This window comes from Cnephaeus nilssonii (genome assembly GCF_951640355.1).
Source record: "Cnephaeus nilssonii genome assembly, chromosome: 13".
NCBI lineage: Eukaryota > Metazoa > Chordata > Mammalia > Chiroptera > Vespertilionidae > Cnephaeus > Cnephaeus nilssonii.
The window spans coordinates 44747104-44762218 of NC_137084.1; the positions used below are offsets into that span (position 1 = coordinate 44747104).

Here is a 15115-nt window from a genome sequence, read left to right on the forward strand (position 1 = left end):
ATTGTCCAATAAAAGGAAGCTCAATATCGCCCTTCCTGCTCCACCTCCCTAAGGCCCTACATTTTTATTCCATAGTTATTTCCAGCCTAAATAGAGAGAACCTGATTTATGCTCTGCTGGGGGTGACTTGGATTCAAGATGATGAGAGGCTCATGGCTGGTGAGCTGCAAAGGAGCAGCAGTGCCACAAATCACACCCCTGTGGCTTGGAGCACGCCTCCGGCTCCAGACACCTGTCGTCACTGGGTCCGCCTTCTGGAATTCTCCTGATCCAGGCTGATGCCTGAATAAGTCTGTGCTCCTGGACCAGAGTTTATTCTGACCATCAGTTTTATCACCCCCACCCTCACCATAACCTCCTGCTTCTTCATCATCACCATTACCATTATCACCCCCTCTTCCAACATCACCACCACCGCCATTCCCATCACTGTCACTATCAACACCACAACTAACATACCACAGTAACTGTCACCGTCAACACCACTGTTCCTATACGAATGTCAGAGATTTCTAGTTACTTCTCAATAGCTATTTCTCCTTCTGCCTCAGTAATAATGACCACAACTTTTTGCTGGGTGCATTGACTCCCAGCAAAAAGTTGTGGTCATTATTACTGAGGCAGAACTGTTTATTTGGGTGTGCCATGGGGTGCAGACAGGCAAGCTTCTTGCTGTTCCTCTCAGGAGATCGTGATGATGAAGAGCAGGCCTGGAGCCAGCCAGCCAGCCAGGGTGATGAGAGTCTATATAATAGACTATATTCCCAGGCCCTTTGAAACTAGTTACATGTGACCATGTAAGTAAAAGTGTTGAATGAAATTATGGGAAAGACCCATGAAGGGAAGGGGCACTCTTTCTTATCCTTTGCCTCCATCTGCTACCTGATGTGATGGCTGGTGCTCTGGCAGCCATTTTTCACCACAAGAAGGGGGACTGCACACTAGGAAAGGCAGAATGGTTTCTCGTGACTGTGGAGAAACCACTCAGACTCTGGACTGCTACATCTGGACTTCTTTATGAGAAAAAAAAAATGAACTTCTGTTTCCATATCATTTAAGAGATTGTTGTTTGGGGCATTCTAATGCAGACAGCCGAACCTAAACTTGATTAGTATACAACAGCACGTATTAGTTTGCTTTTCAATAGTCCAGGCCAATGATCTGGAGATGGGGGAGGGGGAGATAGCATATAGGGGAGGGGGGAGAGAGAGAGGAAGGGAGGAAGGGATAGGAAGAGAGGGAGAGCGGGAGAGATGGATGGAGGGAGAAAGGGAGGGAGGGAGGGAGGGAGAAAAATAGAGCTTGAATCCTAGGACATGGGAATACAGCTATTCTGAGGGAGACGGTGGCCAGGAGGATAAAGACTTTCAGCACCATGGATAGATCCTAGAACGCAACAGTGCGGGGACAGGGCAGGAAAAAGGGAGTTTTTTTTTTTGCGGTGGTGGTTGTTGTTTTCCTCAAAATATTTTCATTAACCCCCACTCTGTACCAGGCGCTGTGCCAGGAACTGGGATAAATACCAAGACAAATTTCCACCCGGTCTACACTTACGTCCCAAGACCAGAGCAAGCAGATCAACACAGGAAAGCTTCCTAAAGCAGAAGGGATTGAGGAACCAGCTGACAGGTGGAACAAGACGACTGTGTGATAGAATAAACATAACTCTGAAAAATAAGGGGCCCTGTGGGTGGCGGGAGGGGTCCAGGTTAGAAGGGGATGAGGGAGCCAATTGGTCTGTGAATTACAGGAGGAGTTAAAGGAATGAGTTCTCAGGACCCTTCTACTCCTCAGACACTATAACAAAATGTTCAGCTTCTGGCCCTGGCTGGTGTGGCTCCATTGCTTGGGCGTCATCCCATGCACGGAAGGGCTGTCCGTTCCATTCCCAGGGAGAGCACATGCTTGGGTTGGAGGCTCAATCCCTGGTAGGGGGGCTGGGGGCACGCAGAAAGCAGCCGATGTTGCGCTCTCACATCCATGTTTCTCTCTCTCCCTCTCCTTTCCTCTCTAAAAAAACCCCAAAATATTTTCTTTTAAATTTCAGTTTCTGATCCCAGAAATTTTGATACTGTGACTGTATGGAATCTATGACTAAGATTCTACAATTCTAATTCTTTGGCTCTGACTCAGTTATCTACTACTGCGGTGTAACAACTTCCGCCCTCCTCCCAGAACGTAATGGCTTCCAACAGCAACTATTTTATTTGTTCACAATTCCGAGTCGGCACTTTGGGCTTGTGTCAGCCTGGTAGTTCTTGTCGTATCTGGGGTCACTCCCTGGAGTCAGCTGGAAGATCATCTGGGAGCTGGTGGGCCTAGAGGGCTGTAACCGGGATGGCTTGTTTCTGGTCTCTTCCTCTGAGAGGCCTGCTTGGGTTTCTACACATGGAGCTCTCAGGGGAGCAAGAAGGGGGAGTCCCATTTCACACGCAGTTTTTAACCCTTTGCTTGCATCACACTGGCTGATGTCTCAGTAGCCAAAGGAATTCATACAGCCAAGCCAAAGTCAGTGTGCAAAGGGACAGTATGAGCACATGGAAATAGGCAGGACTCACCGGGGAACATTCGTGTAACGACCTACTGCAGGCTCTAAGTATTTCATTCACCACCATTCATATTACCAGCACCGTCAGAGTCTCATGTTCTGATTCAAACAGACCATGGTTCTACGGCTCTCCCAGTCTGTGGAGTTCTTAGAATTCAATGTTTGGATTCCAAGATTCTGTAATTCTAGAAGTAGAAGGCTTGGTACAGCTGAGGAGGATCGTGAGGACCCAAGAGGATGCCAGGGAAGTCAAACACACTGAGGTCACTCCCAGAGCTAAGCAAGAACCCACCTGCCTCTCCCATTTCCATCCCTTAGCCCCCAACTTCCTGCCTGGAGAAGAGCAGTGGCATGCGCACCAAGTTGGGAAATCAGAAAACGTACATCATTGATCTGGTGTGACCCCAAGTATTGCTCTTAACCTCCCAGTGTTCTCATATAACCAACAGAGATATCAATCTAACCAGCAGAAATATCAATCCGGTCTTCCGAGGGATACAGAACAGGTGAAGCCGGGGAACTGGGCCCGCTAACTTCCATTATCAGGAGCCTGACCCTGGTGCAGCTTAAGAAGCGGGTTTTGCTCCCACCTTCTCAAACTGCATCTACAGCTTCTGAGACCCTGAGTTTTAAGAAAATTAAGATTTAAATAGGTTATTGCCCTTGGTCTGTCCTGACCTCTCCCTTCAAAAGAAAGGAAGGAGGGGCGAGGAAGGCAAGAGAAGAGAGAAAGAGTCCAACTCTGCTCCTTCCCCCTCCCCCACCCACTCCTGCTCCAGTTGAATCTGCACTGGAATCCTGGGGCCAGCCCCTGCCTGGCCTTGAGCCTCAGTCTTCTCTGCCCTTTAGCTTCCCCAAGAAGAAGAGTGTGGAGGCAAAGAGTAGCTCTATGAAAAATCTAGACCAGAGCAGCGATTCATGAAATTTTACAGCTGGAGGGATACGGTGGCCACCCCAAACACCAGTGAGGGAACAAGTCCAGAAAGAGACAGGGACCTGCTCACAGCCGCACAGCCCGCCAGCCTGCAGCAGACCAAGAACAAAAGCCAGATGGAGCCACCTCCCTTTTCTAAACTTCCGTTTCCAATTCTAAACCAGGGATAACAACTCCAGCCTGGGGCGCCACTTAGAGACTGGGAGTTTCGATCTATGCAGTAAAACACTGTGCAAAGGTAGTAAGGAATACGGTTTTCCCCGTGGCCTAGAGTCTGGGGGTGGTGTAAGGGTGGGTTGACGTGGGGTCGGGAGCACTTATGACTTTCAGAGGACTCACCAGCTCATTTACGCTAGCCTTTCCTCAGAGGCCCAGGCCACAAAGCGGAGGAGGGTATAAAATATCAGAGAGTTATTTAATAGCCAGTTGGCTGCCCCTCACAAGCAGTGTGGCCTCTGCTGACTCAGTGGAGAAAATGAATCTTGGGCCTATGGATTTTCCCGTGTCTCACAGCGGTGGGGGAAGGAGGAGTGAGAAAGGGGAACAGCAGAGCCTATGGTGGAGTTTTCCCCTCCTGCCAATGCAGAGGCTACACAAGAGGAGAGAACCTGGGGCCTCCCCAGCTGTGACCTAATGACTGAGCTCCATCATGTCAGCCCTGCCAGCTGTGCCTCCACTTGCCTCAGTGGAAGGAGGAGCAGAGGGAAAGGGAGGCCACCAGGATAAAGGCGTCCTACAAGCTGCTACAGCATCAGACTTAAGAGGACCCCCAGACCATCCTACCACCATTGTAGTTGGGGTAGAAACTTCAAGACCACACATTGAGAAGGTGGGGGCACTCAGGCAAATCACGGTGTTACTTCCTCCTCCATGATCCTCATCCCTAAAAAGGCCAAAGGGCACAGGACTCAAAAGCCTTCCAGGCCTCTCTCTCTCTTTTCTCTCTCTCTCTCACACACCTCTCTCTCTCTCTCTCTCTCTCTCTCTCTCTCTCTCTCTCTCTCTCACACACACACACACACACACACACACACACACACTCACCCCTTCTCTGCAGATAAGGAAACTTAGATCTGGGAAGGTAGACTTCCCACAGACCCCTCTAGTGGACAAAATGGAGGGGGAGGCGATGGGGAAGGGCTACCTGCTGGGTAACCTCAGGGAAGTTGCCAAACCTCTCTAGGCTTCCTACCAAGGAAGTGGAGCTTACAGAGGGCAGGGCTTTTGTGGGGTGAATAGGACCCCAGTGGAGGAGCTAGAATAGGGGAGGGAGACTCAGAGAGGGGTTTTGGGGCCTAGTGGGATAACAAATTCAAGAACTGGGATCTAGAGTGGCTGACATGGGGGATTCTCCACCCAGCACAGGGCAGACTGTAACTCTGCTTGGGTGGGGCCGGAGCTCTTTGTCCATTGGATCCCCTGGGATCTGACCCGGTCACACGCCCCAGAGAAAGCCTAGGATGGGGAGAGCTGCAGCAAAGGAGAGGCGCAGGAAACCCGAGTTCCTGTCAGACTCCCGTCCAGTCAGCTGTGCAACCTCGGGGAAAAGCACTTAACCTTTCTGGGCTGGTGTCTCCTGGTGTGAAGGGTAGATGGGGGATCCTCACCTGGCCTGCCTCACAGAATGATCAAGCCAGAGATTTTTAAATCATTATTTCATTCAATCATGTTCCCTAGTGCCTTCTCCATGCTGATCTCCAAGCTGTGTGCTGGCAATACAGGGAATCAGACCAGTCCTGAGCCCCAGTTGCTGACAATTAGGGGGTTCAGGAGAGTTCTAGCCCTCTGACTGTTAAGTGAAATTCAAAGGAGAGAAGAAAGCCATGAAGGCTTCCCGGAGGGGGTAGAACTCAAGCTGAGCCCTGCGGTGCAGTGGACTGGACTGCAGAAACAGGGTGAAGGGGAGAGAGCACTCCAGGTGGCAAACAGTCTGGGCAAAGATACTCCCCAGACTGGAATAAACACAGCCTCAAATGCAATTGGACATACACTTACTGAATACCTACGATATGCTGAGCGCTATTGTGAGCCCGAAGATGGACAGGGCTCTTCCTCCAGAGAACAGACTCGGCTCCAAGTGGCTCACAGACTCGGCTCCAGGGGGAACCATGACAGAGAAGGGGACACATGCACAAAGAGGGGGGGCGGCAGATAGAGGCAACTCACTTCTTTTATTATCTACCATGCATTTGCTGTGTTGGGAAGGGAGAAAAATGGAACAAGGCAAATGGCATGGCAGCTAATTAGTCTCAGAAAGGGGCAATGCCGCGTCTAGAGCCATAGGGTGAAAGCGTGGCAGAGTGGGTGCTAGGCCCCCACACCCTAGGTGATATGGCTTTTGTTCCAAAGCACTTTCCATTCACTTTATCACAATAGCTTTGAGAGGACTACAAAGGCTAGGAATTCAGAAGCCCACCTACTTTTCCAGAAGTAGAAGCTGACAGCCCAAAGGTAGAGAGTGCTCCAAGATCACACCAGACACCACCCGCCCCCAGCATCTGTTCCTGGCCTCAGCTCCTTGGGGTCAGGAGATTTCTCTGTGGCACTGGACCCACTAAGATGCAGCCAGTACCTTGGACAAAGCCCTGGGCAAGGACCTGGGGCCAGGTTTCCAGGCAAAGCCCTGACAACCACTAGCCTTGGGACAAGTCCCTGGCCCTCTGACCTGTTTCCCCATTTATAAAACACAATCATTGCCTTGTGCTCTGGTACCTAATGGTTCTTGGTTCTCTTCGGGTCTTCTTTCCCCAGTTGAGGTGTTTAGCACCCCCCAATCAAGGCTGCCTACTGCCCTGTGGCCCTTTCATAGGGGTGGGTGGAGGGATGGGGGAGAACATCAGCCAACCAGGAACCAATCACCGTGGGGATCTGGGGAAGGGGCTCTTACCTTGGCAGTTGCTTAGAGGCTGGAAGCAAAAGGGGCTCTAAGCAGCAGGACGGGCAGAAGACTATTTCATTCATTCATTCAGTCAGTCAGTCAGTCATCTACAAACATTTACTGTACACTACGGTCTTGTGCTAGTCCTTGCAGTAGAAACACAATAGTGAAGAAAAGCCAGTGCCTCTCACTGGGGGAGATGACAGAGTTGGAGCTTGGAGCTGACATGAGCCAGGACTGGGGAGAGTACAAGAGCTCAGGGTCCCGCCCCAGGGCAGCTATCTGAGCACTTGTGCTTATATGAGAAAAGACACCACAGCTGGCTACCTCCACAGACCAAGGGCATGGTGGAGGGCAGGACGGGGCTGAGAGTGTGTTGGCCAACCTCTGGATGCACGTGCTTGCAAGCATGGGTCTGTAAGCTTGCCCCTCCCAAAACACACCCAGGAACCTGCAAGGGCCCTGAAGCATGAATGTTCAAGTATGAATGTGCTTTTGTATACATGGACATATACCAGGATGCACTCAAGTCTATGTTCATATGTGCACATGTATGAATGAGCCCTCATGTACTTGCATGAGGCACATCTGAGCTGGCCTGGAACCCTGTACACTTTTATACAAACCTTCTTATGCACACTCAAGTGAGCATGAGTCTGTGTGTACTCACATGTGGACAACCTCACATGTACATATGTACAGACATGTCCAATCATGCATGTGTAAGTTATTGTTCTCATATGCCAATACCTGGGAGAGGGAAGCGGGAGGGAAGAGCCAGCTCCCCCACTCCTCCCAGCATCAACAGCCCTGGTCCTTAACAGTGGTCCTTGCCGGAGACTCAAGCCACCGCAGGGTCTGCCTCTTTTCCTTGAGTGGTATTGATCTGTTAAATATAACCTCAGGGAAGGAGTCAACCCAACCACCTCCCTAATTCAGGAGAAAGAGACTGCCTGATTCTTAGGTGGGGGAAGCCTCTATCCCAACCAGCTCTGCTGATACCAGAATGGCCTGCAGGATCAAGTGTCAGCCTCTCCAGCCTAAATAATTCATGCCAAGGCCAGGAGTGCTTCCTTCTCAGAAGCCTGTTTCTTTAAATCAGGTCTGGAGCGTCTCAGTTCTACCAAAAAAATAAAATTTAAAAATTCCCAGAACAAAACAAACCCATCAACAGCTCCACCCTGGCCCCCTCGGAAACACCCCCTCCCCCATTCCATGCTGCACAATCTGCTCCTGTTCTCCCAACCGCTGGAGCCTCAAACCTCCCACACATTCATCATTCACAGAAGGTGTATCCAGGAGGCAGTTCACAGTGTCCAACAACCCCAGGGTCCTGATACCCAGTGGAACAGTTTAGTGGGTGCCTGCCTGGATGCTCCAGCAGGGAGGGGACAGCAAAGAGCTGAATCACCACACCCACTGATCCCAAAGCCTGGGACAGTGCTTTGCCGAGGAGTCCAGCCTGGTGGAGGAAACCAGATGAAAGAACTCCAGGCACAGCAGCCAGTGAGTTGGGGGCCGGGGAGGAGCTAAGGGGGTGTCGCTGACTTTCAGAGGTGGGATGTGATGGGGTCCAGAAAACGCTAGTCCCAGGGACTTTCAGTGGTGGTGACCCAGCCAGGCCTAATGTAACCAGGGTCCCAGCGGAGGGAGCCGGGGGCTGGGGATTTTCCAGTCTTTGGGGGCACAGCCTTCTCCTAGATTAGGAAGAGTAACTTTCTCAGCGCATCCCTCATTCCTTCCTGCGCTGCTAGGGAGGATGATGAAGTTCTGCCACCCAATTCATGCTCCCTGGTCTGACCCACCTGCCTGCTCTCCTAGGTCCAGCCCAGCCCCGCACGTGCTGGAGAGGGAAGAGGAAGGATCCAGCTTAAACATGGGAAGTGAGGTAGACGAGGAGGCTGCAAGTGAGACCTGGGAGAGCCAAACTTCTCAGCAGATCCGGAACCCGAGAGGGGGGACGAGAAAGCACAGCAGTCAAAAGCCCAGATTCTCGGGAGGGAGCCTCCCACCCCGCCTCTCGGCGAGCAGGGCGCTGAGACTCCGCTGGGGGCGGAGGAGGAGGACGGGAGGCGGGGAGGGGGGAGGCAAACCCTGCCCACTCGGCTCCGAGCCGGAACGGCCGCGGAAGCCGGAGGCCAGCGCGCAGGGCGAGTAGGGCACCGGGGGGTGGGGGGCACCGCTCCCCGCCTGACCCCTCTCGCCCCAGCCCGGAAAGTGAGAAGGTTCCTCGGATTTTAGAGCCAACGGACGGAACAACCGCGACTGCCAGCCTCTCCAGGTCAAGGACTTGCCCCACCCGCCCCCTACCCGCCCCCAAAGCGCTCAGAACTCACTGGTGAGCACGGTGGCCCAGGCGCTGGATGCGGGGGCAGCCGCGATGGCCCCGCGCTCGGGACAGCGGGAGCCAAGGGGGCCGCTGCTACCCGGGCTGCTGCTCGTGGCGGCGGCGCTAAGCCAGCCCGCCGCGCCCTGCCCCTTCCAGTGCTACTGCTTCGGCAGCCCCCAGCTGCTGTTGCGCTGCGCGTCGGGCGCAGAGCTCCGGCAGCCACCTCGGGACGTGCCGCCCGACGCGCGCAACCTCACCATCGTGGGCGCCAACCTGACGGTGCTGCGCGCGGCCGCCTTCGCCGGCGAGGACGCGGATGGGGAGGAGGGGGCGGCGGGCGGCGTGCGCCTACCGTTCCTGACCGCGCTGCGCCTCACGCACAACAACATCGAGGTGGTGGAGGACGGCGCCTTCGACGGGCTGCCCAGCCTGGCGGCGCTCGACCTGAGCCACAACCCGCTGCGCGCCCTGGGCGCCGGCGCTTTCCGCGGACTGCGGGCGCTGAGCTCGCTGCAGCTCAACCACGCGCTGGTGCGGGGCGGCCCCGCGCTGCTGGCCGCGCTAAACGCCGCGCTCGCCCCGCTGGACGAGCTGCGCCTCCTGGGCCTGGCGGGCAACGCGCTGAGCCGCCTGCCGCCCGCCGCGCTGCTCCGGCCGCGCCTCGAGCAGCTGGACGCGCGCCTCAATGCGCTGGCCGGCCTGGGCCCCGACGACCTGCGCGCTCTGGAGCGCGATGGCGGCCTGCCCGCGCCGCGCTTGCTGCTGGCCGACAACCCCCTGCGCTGCGGCTGCGCCGCTCGCCCCCTGCTGGCCTGGCTGCGTAACGCCACGGAGCGCGTCCCCGACGCGCGGCGCCTGCGATGCGCCTCCCCAAGGCAGCTGCAAGACCGGCCTTTCCTGGACCTGGACGAGGCGCGGCTGCGCTGCGCTGACCGCGACGCCGAAGATGTAGAACTCACCGGCCCGGAGCTGGAAGCCTCCTATGTCTTCTTCGGGCTGGTGCTGGCGCTCATCGGCCTCATCTTCTTAATGGTGCTCTACCTAAACCGCCGGGGCATCCAGCGCTGGATGCGCAACTTGCGCGAGGCCTGCCGGGACCAGATGGAGGGCTACCACTACCGCTACGAACAGGACGCCGACCCGCGCCGCGTACCCGCCCCAGCCGCCCCCGCCGGCTCCCGAGCCACTTCCCCCAGCTCGGGCCTCTGAGCTTCACTTGTTGGGGGTGCCCCTGCCAACTGATGACTTTACTGGGGCTACCTGGCCTGAAGGAGTGGGTATGAGACACTCGCGAGCTTGAGGCTTTTGAGACCTGGACCTGACCTACCTGTAAACCTTTGGAATCTGGCATCACCACCCCCTTCCCTCCCACACACACACACATGGAAACCCCAAACTGTACCCCTCTTCCCAGCCTCTGAGAGCTCTTACCATCAAAGACCCAGAGACACCCCTTCCGATTCCAGAAGCCCTACCCATTCATTCCAGGCCCCAGACCCATCAACCTCCCTCCCCCTTTTAAGACTCACCCACACACCTTCTCCTAAAATCCCAAAGCCCTGAGATTGCTTCCACGACCCCCATCTTTGAGCCCCGACCTTTCGGTGGGAAACATCATCCTAGACTTCAAGGACCCCCATCTCCAGCTTGGAGCCCTCGGTTCCCTTCCCAGCGCTGGGACCCTCGCATCCTATTCTGGCCTCAGGAGCAGAGCACTCCCACGAAGAGGTTTTGGAGGACTCAGCCTTTTTTCTCATACCAGAGCTCTGAGCCCTCCATCCTGCAGAGAGACCCACACCTTCGGGCTCTAAGGGTTGGGCACCCTCCCCCAATCAGAGGCTGTATTTCATACCACCCACCACCTCAGCTCTGGCTCAGGCCCCCATTCCTCGGGGCTCGGGGCTCCGCTCCGTTGGTCTCTCCCATCCCAGGGAGGGGCACACCCAGTTATAGCCTTGGTGTGGAGCTGATCTCTAGCCTTTCCCACCAGAGCTCTGATCCCCCAGTATTCAGTGCTTGGCCCGATCTCAAACTCTCAGCTCTTTAACCTGGTCTGAGTTTCATCCCCCTGCCCAAGTCTTAGGCTCTCAATCCCCCCCACACACACCCATAGCTTGCACTCAGTACCAACTCCTGCCACTCACTAGGCCAGGGTCCAGCGAGGCATCCATCCCTGGAATGTGCCCACTGGACACATCCTAAAATGAGCTCTCCAGCACTGCAAGACAGGTGCAGGTGCCCCAACCATGCTAGCAGATCCCCACGGAGAACGGAGGGTCCTGGGGCTGTGAAGTCAGGCCTCAGAACCAGGGTCACCCACCCACCGTGGCCTCAGGGGTCAGGAAAGGGGCTCTGGAGGGCTGGGAGCTGCTGCCCATATGCTCTTTCCCGTCCATCTGGCTCTTCTCCCCTAAGGATCCCTTGCTGCCATGCACCATCCCCCATCCCTTCTGGAGGAGGAAGGGAGGTCTCACCTTCCGTCTCAGGCACAAGCCCTTCCGTTCAGGGTCAGAGCCTCGGCGCCCTGCCTTCTGCATGATCCCAAAGCACAATCGGTGAGTGGGGAGGGAGCTGCCTCTCCCTGACTCCCACCCCCTTGGTCAGGCAGAATGGCTGGCCTGTGCTGCTTCCGCACACAGGAAGTCACGCTCCTTCGGCATACTGGCTTGAGGCCTGCCTTCCCGCCCCTACCCAAGAAGTCTGGAAACCCCTTGGGCAGTTTTCTATAAAGTCTGCAATAACCTCTGATACTCTGCTCTTGTCAGTGGTGCCATATCATTCGGGCTGGCCTTGGGGCACTTGAAGGGGGTTGGGAGGGACGCTTGGAGGGCATTGTGGACCTCCCTAAGGGGCAGTGACCTTTGGTTTCTTCTCCTGGGCTGTGGGGAAAGAAATGGGATCTGACTGCACATAGCAGGATGGAAGCTAGGCACATAGCCCTCCCATGGGATGGCACTGCTTTCCAAACCAGTCTGTTGTTTACCCTCTGAGATGGGGTTGTACGCAGCCAGGGTGGGACCTTGTGCTTCCTCTACATCCTCTTCCCCTTTCATTCCTCATCACAGCGCTGGGGTGGGGGGTTGTGGGGGAGATAGAGTTGGACTGACAAATGCTGGCCTCAGATGAGGCTACCAGGGAGGAGATGCAGCCACAGAGAACTGAGGCAGTTCAGACAGGAAAGAGGATGGATCATTATTTGCTGCTTTGGCATCATCCCCTCTTGACGAATTACCTGATTCTTCCTTATATACCTTGTCACGCCACAACCTCCTGGCTAGAGGGGTAAGAACTGCTCGTTGGGTATGCTAGAGGCCGAGAGGAGAAGCAGCCTGGAGGTGGGGATGGATGAAATGACCCCCCTGAGATATGTGGAGCAAGGAGGCAGGTGGGTTCTGGGCCAGTAGGGTCAGGCCAGGAGGCCTAACTCCTGCCTCACGGTGCCCATGCTGGGTTATTTCACATTTAGGATCTCAGAGTCCTACAACCACATGGTAGAAGTGCAGCACGCTGGCATTTCAGAATTTTAGGGCCACCTCATCCTAGAAATGGTGCCTTCTAAACACTGAAAAGGACCTCAGGGGTAAGGTAGGAGCCATCTCACCAAGGAACACCCTCTTCTCATAAGGTGCTCACTCTCTCTCTTCCTGGGAACGTCCCTTTCATTGCCGGAGGAATCTGCCTGGGACTTCCCCACAGTCCAGTCGCAGCTTTGCCTGGGGGCAGGAGCGCAGCTCACCCTAGATTAGCTCTTTACAGAGTCGGAGACAGTGCGACCGTGCGTGAGACCTTATCTCCTCCCAGCAAATCCACTACCCCGCTCATCCTGCAGGAGAAGGGATTACATTCCCTTGAAGCATTCCCTTCTGTTAGTGACCTTCAAAGGGTTCTCTGCCAATCCTCCAGGACAAAGAAGTGGTGGTGTCTCTAACAGGGTTCAAGAACTGTCTTTAACAGGTCACCTCCCCAGTTCCAAAGACGTGCCCTCTGGTAATGTAGCCAAAATCTGCAGTAAGTCCTGGCACACAGAACATGCTATTCGCTGCGGGTTCATTGTCAGCAAGAATCTTGGAGAGTTTCACATGAGAGCTGCTGCTAAGCTAAGGATCAAATCAATAGTTGTCAAAACTTAACTGATTGCGTGCCAGTTGATGTTTAACCTTAGTGCCCGTGAAAGGCTATCTCTAGGCTGCCACCCTGCTTGCGGTCTGTTAGTGGCCTTTGGTCTTTTGAGACTACCAACGGGTCCCCAGGGGCCCCCACCCTGCCTCCTCTGCAAACCCAGCCATGCACTCAGCCTCTGCCAGTCCAGACACGCTAAGGACCCTGGGGAGGAGTCGTAGTTCATCAAGGTTTAGAGAAAAGAAGTCCCAGGACACTGAAAGCTCAGAGCAAGAACCCCTGACTCCACCCAGGGAGACGTCTTCTAGGAAATCACATTGGAATGGGGTGTAGAAGGATGAGCAGGAGTTTGCAGAACAGAGGACGATCGGAAGTTGTCGGCTTGTGCTAAGGCTTGTGCAAAGGCCTGCAGGCAGGAAGCTTTTGTTCGTTTGAGAACTGGGAGACCATTCATGGCTGGGAGGATATGTGAGTAAGAGGGATCTGCGTCCCCCACATTCTCCACGGGGCGGTAGTAGAGGGACCCCCACCTTCCAAAAGGGCAAGGAAGTGGAGTCGTGTGGCATGTGGGACAGGAGACGACCTGGTGCCTCTTCCTGGTTCCTTCTGCCCTGCCTTTTTGTGGCAGACCTCATGCTGGGCACTGGAAGCATCGAGAGGAATCAGAACTAAGCAGTGCCTACAGGAGGCAGATGGGCAAGGGGATAAGGAGCCCAGAAGAGACCTTATAGGGAAAGGTGAGATGGAGGGATCTGCCCTGCCCTGACACCCTGGTGCCACCCACCTGCTTCAGACCCTCTCTCATCAGTGCCAGGGCCCCCACTGAATGGCCAGCCTCCCCGTCTCATCACATGCTGGGAATGCTGCTGGCTATCTGAGGTGGGCAGGAGACTGCGGGGGACTGCAGGGGAGATTCCTTCCAGGATGTCCCCTGAGAGGGCAGGTACGGTAGAGAGCAGGAGAGGGAGAGAGAAGGGGTGTGGCTGTCGGAAATGTGGCAGACATAAATCAGCTATGCACCGTGAGGAACATGTCAGACTCCCCGGAGTTCTGTGACCCTGTAAACAATGTGACATTTCCCTTCGAAAACAAAGGGAGCCGTCTCCTTGAGGAGTTTATTTCCGTGACCCCATTCCCCTCCCTGCCCCTTAGGTCTGGGGTGGGAACCAGCAAGGGCCCCGCTGGAGTCCAGAGGATGGGGGTGCAGTCTGAAACCTGTCTCTTGGTACTTAATCAGAAATATCTCTTGAGATCTTACTGTGCGCTGGGTGCTGGGGACTCAGCAGTGAACACAGCAGAGCCGGCTCCTGCCATCCTGGGCCAGTCCAGCACTGACTTTGACATCCCTGCCCGTCTCTGGCTCCATGTTCCTTCTGTCCAGGCCGGGGCTGGGCTTGTGACCTCCAGAGGCACTGCCTGCTCTCGCTGGAGTCCATCTCCTTCTTCATTAAGTCTCTGCCTGGCAGACTCATGGCCCTAATTTATGGGCATGGCCTTTTCCGGACTGGGAGAAGTGACGGGGGCAGTTAATATTCCTGGGGTAATGCACTTGGCTCCTTCAGAATGCCCTCCTCCACCCCTCCCTCCTCCCTCACTGCCCCGCCTTCTTCTCTCAGTGATGCCTCGGGGCAATTTACTCAGGGCTGGCCAGTCCCATGCAGACCACCTCAACTAACCTGTCATTGTACTGGTGGGGAAACGGAGGCCCAGGAAGCCCAGCAGCCCTCCTCCAGGGGACACAGGACATCTGGAGCAAAGCAGAACCAGAGCCCAGGCTGCTCCCTGGGGGCATCCCGGTCCTGCTCTGGGTCTGACTATCTGACCCAGGGCGGCCCCACCTCCTGACTCTGTGTCCACACCCCTGTGGGCATTGCCTCCTGCAGCCAGACCCGAGGCTGTGGCGGCCCTGGAGAAGGATAAAGGAAGCAAACAAGGAAGGGGTGGGGAGGGCTCCTCAGCCTCCATCGCAGCTACCAGCAGGCCTCAGACACCCGTGCCAGCCTCCTGCAGGCAGAAACCCTGCTGGGGCACCCTTCCTCATGGGAGGGCATCTCCACCTCTCCCTGAGAGGAGAAAGGGGTCTGTTCTGGACCCCCAGTCTCTGAGGTCCCAGGCATAAGACTCATTCTTCCTCAGCCTCTCGTCTCACTGGGTAGCGGCTGCGGTGGACCAGAGCCTGCCCCTGCCCTCAGGAAAGATGGGGTCGCTGTGATAATGGGAGCACACCAGGGGTCCCTAACGAAGGTGACCATCCATACTAGGAAACCTTGGAGGGTGGAAGGGATCACTGTTAATAATTACATGGGG

General features: G+C 55.3%; 1 protein-coding gene across 1 annotated transcript; it reads left to right on the forward strand.

Annotated features, from left to right (window-relative positions):
• Positions 1-8737: 8737 nt before the first annotated feature.
• Positions 8738-9898, forward strand: TPBGL (trophoblast glycoprotein like; the record flags this gene model as incomplete). Its single annotated transcript, XM_079787470.1, has 1 exon — positions 8738-9898. The coding sequence occupies exon 1, from the start codon at positions 8741-8743 to the stop codon at positions 9896-9898; it is 1158 nt and encodes a 385-aa protein (XP_079643596.1). The 5' UTR covers positions 8738-8740.
• Between the last annotated feature and the right edge of the window lie 5217 nt (positions 9899-15115).